General features: G+C 39.4%; 1 protein-coding gene across 2 annotated transcripts in view; it reads right to left on the bottom strand.

The window, feature by feature from the left end:
- LOC112152382 (Golgi apparatus protein 1) overlaps window positions 1-18,608 on the bottom strand; it is a 29,880-nt gene that overhangs the window by 8,929 nt on the left and 2,343 nt on the right. The window contains exons 2-13 of one of the 2 annotated variants that reach the window (XM_036212146.1): window positions 10,950-10,979; window positions 10,452-10,538; window positions 9,276-9,491; window positions 8,554-8,757; window positions 6,428-6,499; window positions 6,094-6,280; window positions 5,791-6,005; window positions 5,585-5,706; window positions 5,395-5,496; window positions 5,035-5,188; window positions 4,268-4,309; window positions 3,378-3,602 (exon numbers count right to left, since the gene is read on the bottom strand). In XM_036212146.1, the coding sequence (XP_036068039.1) occupies window positions 3,378-3,602; window positions 4,268-4,309; window positions 5,035-5,188; window positions 5,395-5,496; window positions 5,585-5,706; window positions 5,791-6,005; window positions 6,094-6,280; window positions 6,428-6,499; window positions 8,554-8,757; window positions 9,276-9,491; window positions 10,452-10,538; window positions 10,950-10,979 (1,656 nt within the window). The remainder of the gene's footprint in view (window positions 1-3,377; window positions 3,603-4,267; window positions 4,310-5,034; window positions 5,189-5,394; window positions 5,497-5,584; window positions 5,707-5,790; window positions 6,006-6,093; window positions 6,281-6,427; window positions 6,500-8,553; window positions 8,758-9,275; window positions 9,492-10,451; window positions 10,539-10,949; window positions 10,980-18,608) is intronic. The other variant, XM_024281928.2, reaches the window with a different exon arrangement.

Genomic DNA, 18,608 nt, shown 5'->3' with positions numbered 1-18,608 from the left:
AAACTATCAAAGTTTAAACAATCATGGAAAAATAATTCCAGGATTTTGGAATAAAAATAAAAATCTACTTTGCAAGCTGAACACATTCCGACCCATTGACAAGGTCTACAGCCAATCAGGACACAGAATGGAACCGATGTGCTGCGAAAAAACATGCAAAATTGTAGTGAAAAAAAAATCTATAAAACAGAGACCATGAAAGGTAAACTGTGATATGGCGAGGGAACACTGTACCTCATTCTGGTGAAGATATGAAAATGTCACAGGAGGAAACCAAAACAATCTGAAGACAGAACTGTGAAAAACAACCTCAGGATGGAGTAAGAGAATAGATGAAGTATGGTTAGTGTAAACGGAAACAAATGTATGGAGAGAAAATAGACTCACTTCGATTTGTGGGTGGATAATTCTTAATTTGTACATGAATTAGGAGTTGTGAATGTGTATTCTTGATTTGTAACTCATAAGTTTTGTGCACTGGTAAAAAAAGAACAAAATACAGTTCACACATGCACAAATTAAAATTACAACAGCTTGAAACTAATTACAGACAAAAAAAATTTAAAATACACACAAATCACCTGTTATGCAAAGACGAAACCCAAGTTACTCATGGATTTCATTGTGAGACTCTTTTCACGTCTCCCTGATTTATCTGTGAGTGATGCGTTCAAGTACTACTAGAATGTTGGGTCATTAGAGTTTTCTTATCAGCCGTTTTGAACTTAGATTGTGAATAATGTCTGGTGAAACTTGACATTTTTCCACTTTATTAAACAGATATTCCCAATAATTTATATAAAAAGTAGTAGTTGAACGCATGAATCACAGATGAATCAGGGAGATGTGAAAAGAGTCACAATGGAATCCATGTGTAAGTTAGGTTTTGTCCGTGGGTAAGAGGTAATTTGTGTGCATTTTTAAAAGATTTTTGAGTGTAATTAGCTTCAAGCTGTTGTAATCTTAATTTGTGCATGTGTAAATTATATTTTTTTAATTTTTTTTTTACTTGTGCACAAAACTTATACGAGTTACAAATCAAGAATACGCACAAACAAATCCAAAGTTATGCACAAATCAAGAATTACACACATACAAATGCAAAGTTATGCACAAATCCTTAATTACGCATGCACAAATCAAGAATATATATGCACAAATCCTAATTTATGCACAAATCAAGAATTATGCATCCGTAAATTGGAGTGAGTCTATTTCTCTCCATAAAAACGTGTCTCACGCGGAAATGTTGGTTTTTGTCAGGAGAAAATATAGATTTACGCTGGCAATATGATAGGTTTGGAAAATACAAAAAGAAACCAAATAATAGTTCATATTATAACCAGAGCTCATACCAGACATGGAGCAGAACAGTAAAGAGTCCAGAAACAAAACTCCTGAACCCATAAACTGGACGTATAAATATAACCTTTTGATGACCATGATGACTGTGATGACGGTGACGTTTTTTGGACATATACTTCAAGAAGAAAGCTATGACAAAATAAAAAAAAAACACGAAGTATCTGAAAGGAAGTGAGCAAAAGTAAAAGCCTTATAAATAACCCCCAACCCCAAAACCAATTTATTACCATACCCAATGCCCCCATAGCCATATATATCCTGTTCCCTCACTAATGAGTACACTTTTAAATTTAGATACAAACATGTAACTGTATCTAAGTGTATCACAGGGGTGTCAAAGTCAATCACATAGGGGGCCAAAATCCAAACCGTACCTTAGGTCGCGGGCCGAACATGATAGACATCTATTAAGCACACTAAAACTGAATTTTTAAAACTTTAAAACTGTAACTTTTTACATAACTATGAACTAGATATTTGGCATTACCTGCGATAATGTTAGTGTGAATGCTGTAAGCTGAATTTAGCTGCTGAAGATCATAGTGTTGATAGTTGAAAATGCTGAAATCGATAGTTTATAAAACACTGAAGCTGATAGCTTAAAATGCTAAAGTTAATAGCTAAAAACACTAAGGCTGATAGCCAGCTAAAATATTAGCTAAATGCCAAATTAGCCTAAAAAATCTTAGCAAATGCCAAACTAGTCAAAAAATAAATTTTAAAAACTTTAAAACTGTAACTTTTTAACATAATTATGAATAATAAAAAGGCAGGAATATTATTCCAGAATAAATCAACTTTAACCTTAAACAACTTTCAATATTTTACCCTCTATAAAAATATATTTTTTCAAAATAATACAAGTTACAAATAAGCACAACATAACATCAGGCCGTTGGTAACAACAAAATAAAATGATCTGGAGGGTCGAATAGAATTACGACTTTGACACATGTGGTGTATCAGATCTAATCATTCAAAACGAATCCAATGAATCCAGCTATGAATGGTATCAGCGACCTAAATTATGATATGAATCCAAACATTGTTAAAACAAATTGTTACAGCCCTAGTAAAAACTCATGTTCCATTTAAATCATATTCCTCTTGTTTTATCCTTTGCAGAAAAGTTAAAAACCAAAATTTCTAGATTATATTTGACTTTAGGCGTCAGAAAACACAGGCTCTAAGGTGTTTGGAAATAAAGTAGTTTCAGTTTTTGTAAGGACGCTTAACACTCATCATGAAGTTTGATTAAACCAAACTTTTTCTTGTGATGCCCACATAACTGTTTTCTCCTCTGATATTGGTCCAGATTTGATTTGTAGGCTAACATGAAAAGTGTAACAATCACAGGCTAAACATAAACATTTATGGTTTCTCAGAAAGTCACAGATAGTCACATAATTCATTTCTGTAAAAATAGTACCAAAACATTTTTAAAAAATTAAACCAATAAACAGTCTATCCTCTCTTGTGGAAGTTCAGGCTGCGTAAGGGTGGAATAAAAAGCTACATTTTATGTGGGTTTGGGGACCCCTGGTTTAAACTGTATAACACATCTCTATCTAATTAAATATCATAATCTGGTCTTTCATGTCTGGTTATTTAGAAGATTTCATTATGGGGTTACATCTTTTGCAGATTTAAATCCATATTTTGGGGAGATTTCCTGAAACTGGAATGTTTCCAGATGTTTCTTCTTTTAAGTTTTTTTAATTCTTTTGAGAAAAACTTGTGTCTGGGCTAATGTCACATGTATTAAAGTGATCTGATCATCAGTTTTGCTGACAGAACCAGATGGTCCCACGACTCCTATGCTGTCTGGAAGCCAGCAGTTGACTGGAGACATCCACTTGGGTTTTCTGGACCTTCTTACGGAGCGCTGCATGCTGGATTTATCCAGATGAGACCCTGACACAGTTGCCTGCTGTTGGGGTGGATCGTTTTTTTTCAAACTTTGTGCAAATGTCAAAGTAAACCCTTTGAAAGCAGCGTTTAGACGGTCTAACCTCTGACTCCAGCTCGGTCAGGTTCCCCACCACGTCCCTGCAGTCAAGTGCCAGATCCTCCAGGTGGTCCTGCAGGCAGTCCAGCTCCTGCCCCGGCTCTGTCCTGTCATTACACCACTTCCCCAGGTCTGTCATGCAACGCCTCTGCAGCTCAGGATCCAGCTTCACGTCCAGCGCCCTCTGGTGGAGAATCCTGTGCACCTCCACCTTACAGTCCCGAGACAGCTGCGGAAGGAAAAAGGAACCATTTTTTTAAACTAAGGGTGCAGAAAACCATCCATAAAATAAACTTCTAGAAAAGTAACTGTCGGTCTGGAAATGGAGAAAATAAAGTCATCCTCTGCCTGAATGTGGAAAACGTCAGTGAACCTGCAGTCAAAGTGGACCACAGGTGTGGAGCACAGCCAGAACTTTGACTGAAGCCAGATCAGGGCAGGCAGCCGAAATCTGAGACATCAATTCCAGTTAGGAAAATCCCATCAGTCTTTGAGTTCCTCCAGGTTTTTAATGATTGAATCAAAATCATGAAAAGAGGCTGCATGGTGACCTCCATCCACAGACTGCCTTCCTCTCACACTAATTCATCCTTTCATTAGAAGAAGGCATCAGCTGTGTAACTTCAAAGTTGGTATGAAGGACAGAAATGTTTGGGAAGACAAAAAAAAGTGAAGAGTTCAAACCAGTGTGAGACAGACAGAGCACTGCCATGACGGCTGATCACAGGATTTGGATTATAAGCAGGTTTTTGATCGAAATATGATCTTTAATTACATGAATCGGATGATTTTTCACCACTTTGATGACTTTGCTCATGATCAATCAGAGACCCGATTTCCCTTCGTTGAGCTGATGGGAATTACAGTCCAGGTCAGGCAGACAGGTGTACTCACAGTCAAAGCCAGCTGTGCTGTTCCCGGGGCCTCACTGATGAGCTACGAAGGCAGACTGTGGTCAGTTCCCATCATGCCTCACTCTCACAACATGACACACAGACACTGTGGAGCTGTGAGCAGACACTTGGTGCAACTTTTTACATAAAAATCTGTTTAAGAATTGTGAACATTAAACATCCATATAAGCTCTCTCTTTAAACTAATGTTTAAACTCATTTAAACTATTTCACAGACTCACTATTGTCCCTCATTTGTTCAGTGTTTCACCAGAAGATGTCATGCATAACACAGGAAGCAGGAAAATTGAGTTTGGTTTTAGTTTTAACGTTTTGCAGAAGAAGGAGATGAGCTTGTGACTGGTTGTGCTGCTGCTTTCAAACCAACAGTAGAAGATGGATCCACAACTCCAACACCAGCTGGTGGAAACAAGGAAGTGCTGAAGCTCAGTGGAGAGGCCTGCACACCCCAGCCAGGTCTTTGGAGGTGGTGAAGTTACCAACTTGGACTCCAGCAGGTAAACCGGTACACAAATTTTTAGCAATCTTAAAAAAACTAAGTTACTTGTTCTGAGTTGAATGGTGAAGCAGTTTTTCTGTCTTTTTGTAAATGTCTTTTGTATAAGATCAGAAGTCGTAACCATTTGACTCAAAAGGCCCTAAAGGTTTTAAATAAAGTAAGTCAACAGCGTCACCCCCACCCTCCTTCATTCCCCTGTGCAGCCAAGCACGTTAACGCATCATGTGATCAGGGAACAGGAAGCTCACCCGCCGGCCCTGCTCCACTGAGCGATACGCGTGGCGATACAGGCAGGAGAATATGGCGCCGGGCGGCATGATGTCACTGGTGTCGTTCCAGCCACGAGTGTGGCAGAGACGGGTCGCATCGCCCTGACATTTCTTGTAGAGGATGGGGTCCAGCCTGGGGGAGAAGGCAGAGTGTGTCTCATCAATGAGTAAATACAAGTCTGAGCAGCTGTATCTGTGCTCCACCGTCCACTGAACGCCTACAGAACATCACGCACAAAAAGACGCCTTTCCAGTTCAACTAAAACAAAGTGGAGTTAGCAGAAATAGAAAACACCACCGTGTGGAGACAGACATGACCCTGCTCAAGACAGAACTTACTTCCAGTCTCTGGCAATGAAGTACTGCAGCTCCAGCAGCCGATGCTCACAGTCCTCCACCATCTTCTCCGTGTACAGATGCTCCATCAGACATGACAGGATCCTGCAGAATCAGCAGAACTCATACACTCATACCCTGCTGTGACTCATCCAGCAGGAGACCACAGATAAACCACCCAAAGGGAACTCACATGGGATCTCCACTGCGGATGTGTTTGCAGGCCGTCTGGATGACGGACTCACAGGCCTCATTCAGAGCCCGGTCAATCCGGTAGTCAGCACCTGGGTCAGCTTCCTGGATCAGCACCTGAAGCTGGGGATCAAGAAAGAGGATGTTCACCAACTATTCCCATAGACCCTGCTTCAAAAGTCAATGAAGCTAAGGAAAAGAACGAACCGCCTTCTGACAGTTAGGCTCGATGGAGCCCATGTCTCCTCGGCCGACCCTCATCAGGCAGTGCAACGTCCTGCCTTTGCGGTGCAAACCGGAGCAGTGGGTCTCGATCTCAGTGCGACAGTTGAGTACGATCTCTGGGCTCAAGGAGAAGTCCTCCATCAGCATCCGCCTGTAGTCCATCATCTCCCCCTGACACTCTCCACTCACTACTCGACCTGGAGCACACGATGGAGCAGAAACAAGGGTTTCTGGGTGGCTGCCTGAGAGGGACACGCATGAGGGGCAGAACGAGGAGCCGCTCACCCCGATGAACCGCAGACTCCAGACAGAGCAGCAGGAAGGAGAGGCGTGCCTCTCGGGCTCGCGGCAGGCTGGTGTCCACGTTGCAGTGGAACTTTCTCAGGTCAGACTTGCAGGCTTTGGCCAGCGAGTAGCTCACCTTGTAGTCTTGTGCAATCAGCTTCTGCCTGGTGGTCAGAGCCTCGCGGCACTGAGGACACATGTGGTTTTATGTTACAGTATTATAAATGCAATGTCAAAATCATATTCAAAACAGATTGAAAGGGGTGAAAACAACGTTCTTTATGTAGATGCTGTAAGAGAGACATGGAGTGGGGGTGAAGCGAGCTGCACTTACCCTCTCAGACATGGCTTCCTCAAACTTATGGTTGAAGAGACATTTGTAGACGCGCCCCTCTCCAGCCAGCGTCTAAAATATTCAAAAACACAAAGCTAACCTCAACAGGAGTAACAGAACTAGAGATGTCCTGAATCAAAGTAAAAAATTGTAGTATCTGACTCGATTAAAATTGGATATTTCACTTATTGTCATTATGATCAGCGCTTTACATTTCAAGCTCATTATTCCAGGTGAATTCTCTAGAAGAAGTCTGCATGTCATGAACGGATAACAGCATTTCATCGACGTAGAATACATCACCAGTTTGAGCAGGAGGTGCACAGAAGCAGTTCAGTGAAGTTAGCAGGATATTCACAGATTCAGACTTCTGTGATCAATAACTCTTTTAAACTGATAACACATGTCTCTATTGGTTTGCCTTAATGCAAACAATGACCTACAAAGGAATAAAAAAAAGGACTGTTTTTTGTTTCTTTTTAAAGAGAACGCCGCTGCCTGTGCAGCTCTGGAAAAAGATCATTTAACCCCTTAACACCTGATCTCTTGTTTGAGATCTATCTATTTGTTCTAGTTCATAGTGGGCTGTGAATTGTTATCTAGGTGGGGATCTAATTCAATTCATGAAACAAGCTCAACGATTCACTGATCAAACAACAATTCTTTTTAATATGATAATGTATTTTTACTGGTTGTATTAAACTAAAACACATCACCAACATTTATACTTTAAGATCAGAATCAACAAAACTGATAAAAAAGATTTAGACAGAAAGAGATGACATTTGCCACTTAGAAAAATATTTTTTGGGTCAACTTTCTGAAAAACTTCAACCTAAACATCACTGTTGTTTTGGATCATTTAGCAACAAATCCTGAAGATTTTTCCACAGTTTTTCCATCCTTCACATTCTAAGGTGTTGCATTTTGGTGCAAACCTGCTATGAAAAGTAGTTTTTTTCTGATGCAGAATCAGTCGATTCACAGTGATTACATCATCACTTCACCGTGCAGCGCTGCACATCAGCGCGAGGTTGCTTTTCTCCGCTTCAGAATCTGCTGAGATTACTTCAATTGTGTAAACTATTGAAGAGTTAGTGGAATCAAAAGAATAGAGCTAAAGCTCGGTGTTAAAGCAAATCCAGTTTTTCAGAAATTATGTCAGTAAATGGAACTTCAGTCTAATTACTTTTTTCAACTACAAAAAAAATGCAAAATGCATTTCCTTTGAAAACATGAAGCTTCACCGACACTTCATTTGAAGATTTTTTTTTACTTCCAGTGACGCTGCAAATTCAGCTTTGTTTTACTTCATAAAATAAAAAAAATAACTTTATTCTGCATTTGAGAGAAAAAAAATATATATTTTTTAGTACACTCTACTATATTTAGAAAGATCACAAATTAGTGATCTTGGACGTCACAAATACTCGTACTTACATTTTTTGGGAGTTGATCGCATGCATCTGAGTACTCGTTACAGCCCTAGATAATAGTTAAGCCTGTTTTCTAGTTGATAGTTGCACTATTTTTTACTGAATTGTTTCAGTTATTTCAGGGAAGTACTCTGTTTACGTGCTAAATGATAAAAAGAGGGTTAATAAAATAAAAATTGAGGACAATCTAGATCTGCTTATTACATTTGTTCATTTTTAAAGTTTGTTACAAAACTATCAGCAGATACTAAAAATCAAATGAGTCTGAATCAGATTGAAAAGAACCTTATGAGGACATCCCTAAACAGAACCCAGCGCCTCACTATCTGGACTCTGGAAGGTTTTCTTCCTGTTCTTTGGAAAACTTCAAGGTTTGTGTGCTTTACTTCTATTTACTTTCATCTTTAGTTTTCTCCTAAAGTAAAATGTAATTTCCAGCATCCATATTATATTGAGGATTAAAAAGAAGCAACATTTGAGATTCAGGCTTGAAGTTCAAGCACCGCACTTTAGAAGACTTCCTTTAGCTGACCTGTACCTCAGAACACAATGACAGACTGAAAAGCTTTTAGGGTCTTAACAGGAAAAGCCGTTTATCCACCTGAAGAGCTAGAAAGAACTGAACCAATCGGTTCAAGGAACCCTTCAGAGAGCTAATGTCCTGCAGAGAAAGTGTCAACACGTCCTCACGTTTTCACAGAAGCGCTCTCTGTCCTCTCTGCAGGCGAAGTACAGGTAGCGGTCGAGGTGGAAGTCGTCCGAGGAGAGCTCAGCGACCCGCATGATGGCCTTCTTACAGTCGTCCTTGATGTGGTGAGCACCGGGCTGGCCCTCATCCTCCCGGATCAAACCCTTCTCCAGACAGGCGATAACCTCGCCCTGCGAGTGGATGTCCTGCAGAGAGTCGCACAGCTGGAGTCAGACCCACAAACCTGCTGCTGCAGATACACTTCCCCCCTCGATTATCTTTGGTTTCAGTAAGTATACAACTCCTCTCCCTTTTGGATTTGAAGCTGTAAAAGATCTACAAAGGTCCCTTAAGTTAGTTTTTAAACATAAATATTATTGACAATAAAAATTCAAATATTTAAAAAATGTTATAAGTCAGATACTGGCTCTTCCTGTCTAAGTTTGGTCTCTAAAGTGAGCTCATGACCTTGGATGGGTGGTTCTTTAAAGACAGAACCAGTGTTCGGACCAACACACATCTTTTCTGTTGGCTGCTTAACAGATGGACTCTTGTGCTCCTGCACACCAGATATGAAAGCATGAGGAGAATTTGAGATGTCCTGAGAGTGTTTTGGGCGAAGTACAGTGTTGCTGTCCTTCACCATGAGAGAGGCATGTTGAGGACAGAGTAATATGTGTGTGTATAAATGATAAAAACATTTATTCAAACGACGGTCTGGTACCTTCTCTCCCGTGCTGATGCTGCCACAGTGCAGAGCGTTGATGTCGTCTCGACACTTGCCCACGAAGCCGCAGACTAGCCGGTAGTCACTGAAGATGATGGTGGTCATCTTGGTGATGTACTGGTTACACTGGTAGTCAGTGATGTTGCCCCGATGTTCCACCAAACATGACACGAGGTAGCCTTTTCCCAGCTCCTCCGCAGCACATTCTTTGATCTGAGTGAAGAGAAGCAGCAGTTTGGTGAGGAACTTCCACCAACCAATCTGCCTTTTGGGATAGTCCAAAGGTCCCTGAAGACATCTGCTGATCATACTCACCTTTAGTCAAACGTGGCTAAATATATCTACATATCTACTTAAAGACTCACTCCAATGAACATGGTGTTTGTGGTGCTTTGACATGTTCCTGTAGTATTTCCTCTCATGATGGGGGACATATATAAAATAATTTAAGATTAAAAATGTCTGAGTATTTATTTATTTACATTGTGTGGGATCAGAAGCAGATAAAAACCTGTGGACTAAAAAAAAAGGGGGGGGGGTGATGCAGCAACTGCCAACGGCCAAAGTCTCAGCTCAAATTCCGATTCATCTGCTTGAAGCCAAATAGATGAATAAATGTCTTTATTTACCTGGTTCAGAACTGTACTGTTGGATAGCTGTACTATTGCTCGCCTTTTTATTTTGCTACACTAATGTTAGGTTGGGGTAGTGAAAAGCAGTAAGCTAGCAGGAGAAAGTGTAAACAAAGGAATGATGGGATATCAATGCCCACAACTTGAAAGAAACGCCCTAAAAATGACACCAGCTTTTGGGCTTTTTGATTTGATTTGGGCTAAAAAACTGCATATTGACGGGGCGGCTGTAGCACAGAGGTAGGGCAGGTGACTTCTGATCAATCCCATGTGTCGAAGTGTAACCCCACAAACCCCACTTTGCCTCTCTGGTGGTTATTGGTTGGGCGTGTGTGTGAATGTGTGTTCATGGGTGAATGGGACTGTGACTAAAGCATTTAGGGCCTTCTCAGAAGGTAGCAAAGCACTATAGAAGTATACAACATTTACCATGATCATAATTAAAAGACCACTAGGAAAAATATTACAACAGGAAAAAAATGTAGTTGTATTGGGGCTTTAGCATGTGTGCGCTGAACAGCAGGTTGTTAGAGGGACTCACCTCAGAGATGGTGGTCTTGCACACCTCCACGGCTACAGAATCAAACTTGGGGTCCGTCGTTAAGTTCAGCTTGTAGTTCCACAGAAGCTGAAGGGACAGAACTCATGAAGACATAGAGACAGCAGCAATGTCCATTCTCACTTTTTATACCATAGTCTGAGATAATACCAACTGAAGAAATATCCACAATTAACTCTGATTATTAAATGTTTATTGGCAGCAAACAATTTCTTCATTAATTAACAATTAAATAATTTATCAACACATATTTACGTATCAACTGACGTTCAGGCCACCGTAATAAAGTAAAATATTAAGGTTATGTGATAGGAACTACGTTTTTAGGTGTTCGTCATTTTCTAATGGACAGCCTGCAGCCAATCAGAATTGAGTATTCACTCAGACTGTGTTAAAAAAGAAAAAACATACATACAACAAATGGAAAGGCATGAAGTAAATATAAAGGTTATGAAAACAGAGTCAATTCTATGAACTTACATGATTGCACTCGGCAGCAATTTCAGTGTCCTAGAAAAGAATAAAAAGCATAAACAGTTACAGATGAAGATTTGTTCAAGACTTCCAATCCATCCAACAGCCATTTAGCATAGTTCTCACAAGAAATCCTGTCATTTGGAAGAATTACTTTTAAAAATAAATGATGCAAAAGCTCTGTCAAAAAACACTAACCAAGTCTTTGTTTTGTACTTAAACCTCACAAGTGCAGAGCTGGCTGTAAAACATCCAAGAAGATGTTTATGGAAACACCACCAGCCTAAACGTTGAGACAAAAATTGCATACTGCTGTCTCAGCAGAAACTTTGTGAGTTTCAGCCAATCAGACGAGTACTTTCTGCTAAAGAAGCAATGAGCCGCTGGGACACAACAAAGCTGTTTAGCAACAAAAGCATTTCTTTATGAACTGCTGTTGAGACAGCAGGCAGCCAAACACGGACAGATTAAAGACATTAAAGACAACATTTGTGTGAACCAGCAGAAGAGAGAAGGCTCCATACAAACACACTGATGTCTGACCTCTTGAATCCATCAAATACTAAACTATCCTCCAAACAAGTGCTGGGCAATATGATGATACATATTGTGGGGACAATAGAAGAATTATGCTATTTCTCTTCTATTGTTTCTAATCTAGTTTTATCAGTTATTATAGCAAATATGACATAATACCCTAAGATTAGGTTTGCCTTATCAGGATGCATATTCAAAATGGATACATGAAAATAAAGAAGAATTAAAGAGATTTTTTGCAAAGAAATTCTGCCTTGTGGTTTTGCGACATGACCCTGGTTTACATTCTTTGATTCTCTCTCGTGCAGATTTTGTGGCTTTATGTTACTTAACATGAGATTAATGTATGATTTTGAGAAAAATATGAAAGCTACAGTCGGGGTGTGTATTGTCTGGAGTCATGCGATACATGGCTCGCTGTACGATATGTATCGCCAAATATCACAGGACTGTACCAGAACAATTTTCTCTATTTTTGTTAAAGAATATGACTCAGAAAAAATACTCTACCAGAGTATTAATACATGTTTCATAGTAATAAAGTAGTAAAAATCATTTAATTGAATGATCAAAACACTAAGCACTGCAACTGTATCTCATATACAAGTTTCTTTTACCCACAAATTCATGCTACTTTTCTTTTGATTAATTAAAAAAAAATATTTGTCCCTACAGGGAACAGTCAATATTGTCAATTTTCCACAACAAAATATTTTTCAGTATACGAAAAAAAAAAAAAGAAGAAAAAAAAAAAGAAAACAGAATGAATGTGCTTTAAGAAATAAAGCACAAAAGTATGATTGACGAGTGCGGTTTCAACATCGCTGAATGTATCTTAGCCAGTACTAGTGGTCGGGGAATTAGGTGGAAAACAACGGTAAAATGCTGAAGGACACTCATAAATAATGAAATATCACCTTGTCTGCATTTTAAATCGATACAAGTATTGCCAGATGAAGTATCGCGATATATCACCAGATCAATGTTTTCCCCCTCAGCCACAGCCGTTTTCATTTGATACATTTGTTTTGCTGCACGAAATTGTACATTTCTTATTCGTTAACATTTAGTTAAATGTGACTTCACACTAAAGTTAGAGAAAAGTGACCAATAAACTGAAAACAAACTTTATTGTGGTATGTAATTATCGTGATATAAAATAAACAATATTGTGGAATGATTTTTTTTTCTTATTGCCCAGCACTACTCCAAACAGCAAATGATGATCTAGTAAATGTTGAAAAACTGCACGAGCAGTTGTGACTGACGTACGTTGCTGATGGGAAACATGTTTCCACACCTCACAGAGATCTCAGTCACATGCACACAGACGTGAAATGTTGCTAACTGTGTTAGTGAGCGGATAGCAGTAGTAGCAGCACTCCAATGAGATCTGGAGACTGGAATACCAAAAAGGAAGGAAATTCAGGCATATCCATGGTGCTACTGATAAAGTCTTGTTTTATCCTGACTAGGTGAGCATTTCTCTAAATGTGTTCATATTTTAAAGCTTATATGTACAGTACGACGGAGGAGTGTAGACAGAGGAGTGCTCTCTGGATTTTTGTTGAATGCTGGCTTTCAGTGTGAATTCTGCACAAATATTAAAAAGACAAAGCCCTCAGTGTCCCTCCTTCAAAATTACATTTTCACCTCTTCACGAGAACGCTCTGACAAACAAACCCTGCTAACCGGCCTTCCTCTGCCTGTGGTGAGGAGGTAGAGAAACTGCTGTTTGGTCATGTTTAGAAATGCATTAAAGTCAAATTTGATCTTTACTCCACTATAAGATCTTAAAGTTCCAACTCCAATCATTTTTTGATCTACTTTCAAAGAGTTCCTAGTGGTCTTAACTACAATTACAATATTTTTAGACAAAAGGATTTAGGACTTAGTTTCTGCAGAGCAGCAGTAGTTCATCAAAAGTACATGTCTGGGTTGTGGGCAGTTTGTCTGCAAGAAACCTTGAGTTTTTATCTGATCCATCACGTTTTGAACAAAAAAATACTTTATTATACTTATATATTTCCTCCATCATGAAAAAAATGCTACAAGAACATTTTAAAGACCCAAATTTCATCAGAGCGAGTTCTTAACTTTAGAACAGTTTATAACGGCATCTAACAAATATACCAGTAACCTTCAGAGACATACGTTCGGGTAAATCAGAAATTATTCTGACATATTTTCATGCTCAAGTACAGTCAGCTTTGATGGTACACTTAAACACACCCTACATCCAAAAGTGTGTAGAAACAAAATAAACAGACACATACTAGAAAAACAGCAGAACACAGCTGTTGAAATGAGTCATTTCCTGTGTGACAGTTCTTCTAAATGAATATCTCCCACTTCACTTCAGCTGAGAAAGACTGAACTGTTGTTGTCTGTGCAGAAGGCAGATGAAACACATCAGGAGTAATCGATTGGAGTGTGTTGGATTGGTGTACAGACTAAAAGTTGGCCCCGTTTCCACACTGTGCTGACTGCATAGAGTGATGGAACCAGGACTATTCTCTACAAATACAAATCCAGCCTGGCTCTGCTTCCACAACACTGTCATGTTTTCATTTCTGATACTCCTACGAGGCTCTCAGATGTTTACCACGGGCAAAATGGGTGAACTATTAGCAGGGGGACATCTTGGTGAAGCTAAAGCTACCATGTTATGTTATAGAAAGCTTTTATAAGTATTACTGAATTTCAAGCTGGTTTGTTTCTGTACTGCATGTAGAGCTGCAGGACTGGACTTTACAATGGAAAAAAAGCTGCAAACATCAATTAAGTTCATAGTTAGATAATGTATTAATTAGCAAATTAATTTAATTGGATAAGACAGAGTTTACACCTTTTCTTTTCAATCAACACTTTGATCAAGTGTTTTTTTAATTGTTATAGCACGTTTGGTTAACTGCACAGCCATCAATAGTGTGATGCCCTGACTCATGTAAGCGTGGAATCTTTCCAAGTGAATCTGGCTACAGAGAAAAAATATGTCGCCGGAAAATTAATAGCCAGAAGTCCGTCCCCCTGCCGGAGCCATCGCAAAAGAACATCGTTTTAAGCTTTTGACCTTTTTTCTTCTCTCTTTTATCAACCCTTTTTGACATGTTTTCTCTGTGACAGAGAAAAAAAACAGCATTTCGCCAACTCTGATCAGCAATTAGCTGATTCATAGAGAAAAAAAACTACTTTCAATGACTTTTTCACCTGAGGTAAACATGTCAAGTTTTATACAAATGTGAACACTTATTAATATTGACTTGAAAGAAATAAAACGATTACATTCTCCATTCCATTTGAAGCCCATCTTGAACACTAAACTTCTAGACAGTAACAGTTTATCCACATTTAAAAGCTTAAAAGCTGATAGTTCTAAAAAAAGACTTTAAAATATAATTTTAAAAGAGTTTCCTAAAGTTTAAGAAATTTCTGCTTACGCAACCGGCTACAGTTACGAGTTCTGCTTCCAGATACAGATTTATTCTGGTGCCATCTTGCGTGTGACCAGAGGGACCTCAATCTTTCTGGAGCTCGGTAGTGCAGACCATTGACTGTATAAGAGAACTGGACTGAATAACCCCTCCCCGCTTTGATGTCCAAACAGGAAGTACTTTGTTGGTTGCAATAAGCCAAAATCCCATAGACTTCTATAGAGAAATAAACAATTATTACTCAGTCGTTCTATTTGTCAGAATAACCATTCTGGCTCCAATAAACTTTAACATGTTCTTGCTAATTCTATTTTTTTTTTCATCATATGTTCTCTTGTTTCAAGCTTTTCAAGTTATAAACTTGACGTCTCCGTAAAAGCACGTTTTCTCACATCAAACGCTCAAAACGCAAGACTGGTTTTGTGTAACCCGCTTTCAATGGAAAGGGTGTGGACTTCCAACAAGCTCCCTCCCGATTGGTGAGAGTGGCTCCCATAGAAACAACTCAGAAAGACACTGACCAATCACTGGTTAATGCCATCATCTGGCTCCAAATGGCAGCGTCCATACCATGGAAAAATAGTGACCGAATTGGCTTCATTTCAACATCTAACACAGTCCACTTCTCGTATACAGTCATATACCATCTGCTTCTTCAGTCTCCTTTAAGTTTCTGTTGCTTTATTTCACCTCCATTAACTTTTTCAACACTGTTTTTTTTTCTCACCAAATATCTCTAAGAACGCTCCACTGGAAAAACTATCTCCTCTGCAGTAGTCCAGGTTCATAGTACCTGCTAAAGCATGCAGCTCACAAAGATCTGTACCAAGGTTCGCTCGTAGGTGATGCAATTAAGCAAATGATTCTCATACTTGTTACTTTAGAATGGAAATCTGTATTTTAAAGAATTAGAGAGCCACGTTTATTGTGAGGGTGTGTGCCTACTGTGCTGTAAGATCAGAGATTGACACCGGTGTAATGAATAGAAGAGTGTCTGCAGTGCATGACAGACGTGGCTGTGGAGTTCCTCTTCAGGTCTGCTGGTCTTTTCCTCCCCCTGAAGTCACACACACTCAGCTGTCATCAAAACTTTTCAAACATCCTGAAACAAAACCTGCAACAACCGTTTGTCTGTGAAGTAAATATGCAGTGTAAACTGAAGCACACGCAGCCTCGTCGTCAGTTATTTGCATCCTGTTTCCGTCTCACTTTGTACATATCACTTTTGTTTCCTCTAAATTCTAAGATGTGTGACAACAGCTTTAAAACTTTTTTCAATGTGGCTGCATATCAAAAAAAACATTTTAAACAAATTGTGTTGTATCAGAAGTGAATCAAGTGTGATCAATCTAAATCAAATGGAGTCAGTCCTTTCCTACTATCTGCTGCTGCTTTAACTCATTGCCATCTTCAGAAAACTTAAGACTAAAGACAACCATAATCCTTAAACACCACTAACTATTAATTCATTGATTTATATTCCTACAATCCAACCAGATTAATCTATCTAGTGCAAGTTGTTAATCAAATCTACCTAAACCATTTAAAAAATTTTTTTCAAATGGATATAAATATTTTATAATCAATTTTGGAAATCTTCAATTGGACTTATTTATGGTAGGTTTATTTTACTAGAACGTAAAAACGACCAAGTGAACGTGCTGACAGCAAAAATGATCAAACATCATTACAGTCCAATGTGTGGAAACACTGAACTTTACAAAGATTTGACCATACAGTGTGGCTACAACGGATATCCTTTGCTTTAAACTGAAGACAACAAAACAAGAAAAGTGTTGATATCTGTACTAAATCCTGTTTCCAGGTACAGATCAGCAGCTGAAACCACCCAACAAAAAAGGCTAAAAAGCTTGGAGCACACTCCAGAAGGGTGGGGCTGCATCTTCTGGCTCCAGAGCCTCCTCTGTCTGGCCGCGTATGCTAAACCACAGCCGCCAGCAAAACACAGGCTGAAGAGCTGCTATCAACGCTTCTCTGGGCCTGCAGATGAATTCAGCTCATACCATGAAACAAAACAGAATCGAGCCCTGCACACATACAAACCACTCCACCACAGCAGAAGATCAGGGTGAGAAACGCCGCCCTCACTTAGCATAAGAACATATGCATCAACAACAATGAAATGACGGTCATGTTTAAAAGTCTACTCTTGCAGGACATGGAACAATGATCAAGTAAAAGGTCAGCAGCCATAACAACACTGCGTTTCGCTTTGAAATGTGATTGATGGGTTCCTGGACTCACTTGTCGTACCCACCACAGCTCAGAAGACACCATCTTCTCCGGCTGTTATCTTGATAAAAGTGCTTTCAGTGTCCAATGACTTCGACTGACTTTAAACAAGCAAAAGGTTCTGGTCCCATTAAAAAACAGATGATCTTTTACACCATGACTGCTATAAAAAGAGGTGTAATCTCAGGACACACTGTGGTCAGCTTTGAAAAGATCCCAAGAAGGAAGCAGCTTCTTCTGAACCTCACACTGACTATTATCCAATTAGACTAATTATAAAGCATAAGAAACGTGAAGCCCATGATAACTACTCAGAAAAGAGATTCTTTCCCATGTGTGAATGGAGCCTCTGACATGCATGAGGACCATGCTTCCACCAGCGTGTCTGCTGTTCTTCAGAAAGGTTCTGAGGTTAATGCAACGTGTGAGGAAGAGCTCACCACAGCAGCTGAGTCCTAAAAAAAGTATCTGGGTTTTTCCCCCTTCAAAGGTGAAGGGAGAGAGAAGCTGAGAAGAACCAGGATCTGCAGTAACGTGGATTTAATATCAGTCTGTTATGGTAAAGGGTTCTCAGTTCAATACATCTGCCTGTAAACCTTCACCTTCAGTCAGGAGTTTTGGGTGGTGAACAAGTAGCTAAGGCTTTCATAGAGATGGGGTGTGAAGCCCAACAATCTGGGAGGAACTCAGTAAATCAAAGAGTCAATTGAGCTGACAAGTGATGAGAAAGGTGTTACAGGTAATGCTGGCGTGAGGAAAGACAACAGTTCCAATCCAACATCAGGCAAGAAGGGAAGATTTAGCAACCCTGAGGTCAGTTCGATCACTTCAAGAGACCACCATCAGGTACAGCAACATGTGTAACGTCATCCAGGGATGGTCTGTAACCTGAGGCTCCAGATCCACATGTGGCTCTTTCATCTCTCCATAGTGGCTCCTTGGCCAAACATAAAATAAGTCATGGAGACTGCTGACCCAGCCATGTCGACCGTCAGAGTCAGCAGCTCCCTGCTAATGGCTGCCTAACCAAAACTACCTAAAGAAAACAAACAAAGCCCACAAACTAAGACTACCAAGGTCCAACCCTAAACTAAAGTAACAAAACCCAGGAGTGTAAGACTGATGAGGACAAAGAGGGGAAAAAAGAAAAGAAAAATAAAATGGCAATTTTTTAAAGTGAAGATTACTTAATTAGCATTTATAAATTTAGATTAGTTAACTGTGTATAAATTGATGGCTGAGGTGCACATAGATGATAAACTTCATTAGTTTTTACATCCCTGTTGACCTGAAGATTTTTCGTTTGCTCAACTCTACCTCCAGAATGAACAGATATGTAAAGGAAAACTTTGGTAAAAAGTTTGATCTTTTATGAGTTAAAAGCACATATTATCTTGTGCTGCACAACATTTATTACTAGTTGCCCAGAACTGCACTGAGA

Source organism: Oryzias melastigma, linkage group LG6 (genome assembly GCF_002922805.2).
Source record: "Oryzias melastigma strain HK-1 linkage group LG6, ASM292280v2, whole genome shotgun sequence".
NCBI lineage: Eukaryota > Metazoa > Chordata > Actinopteri > Beloniformes > Adrianichthyidae > Oryzias > Oryzias melastigma.
This window is presented reverse-complemented; position numbering and strand designations above follow the sequence as displayed.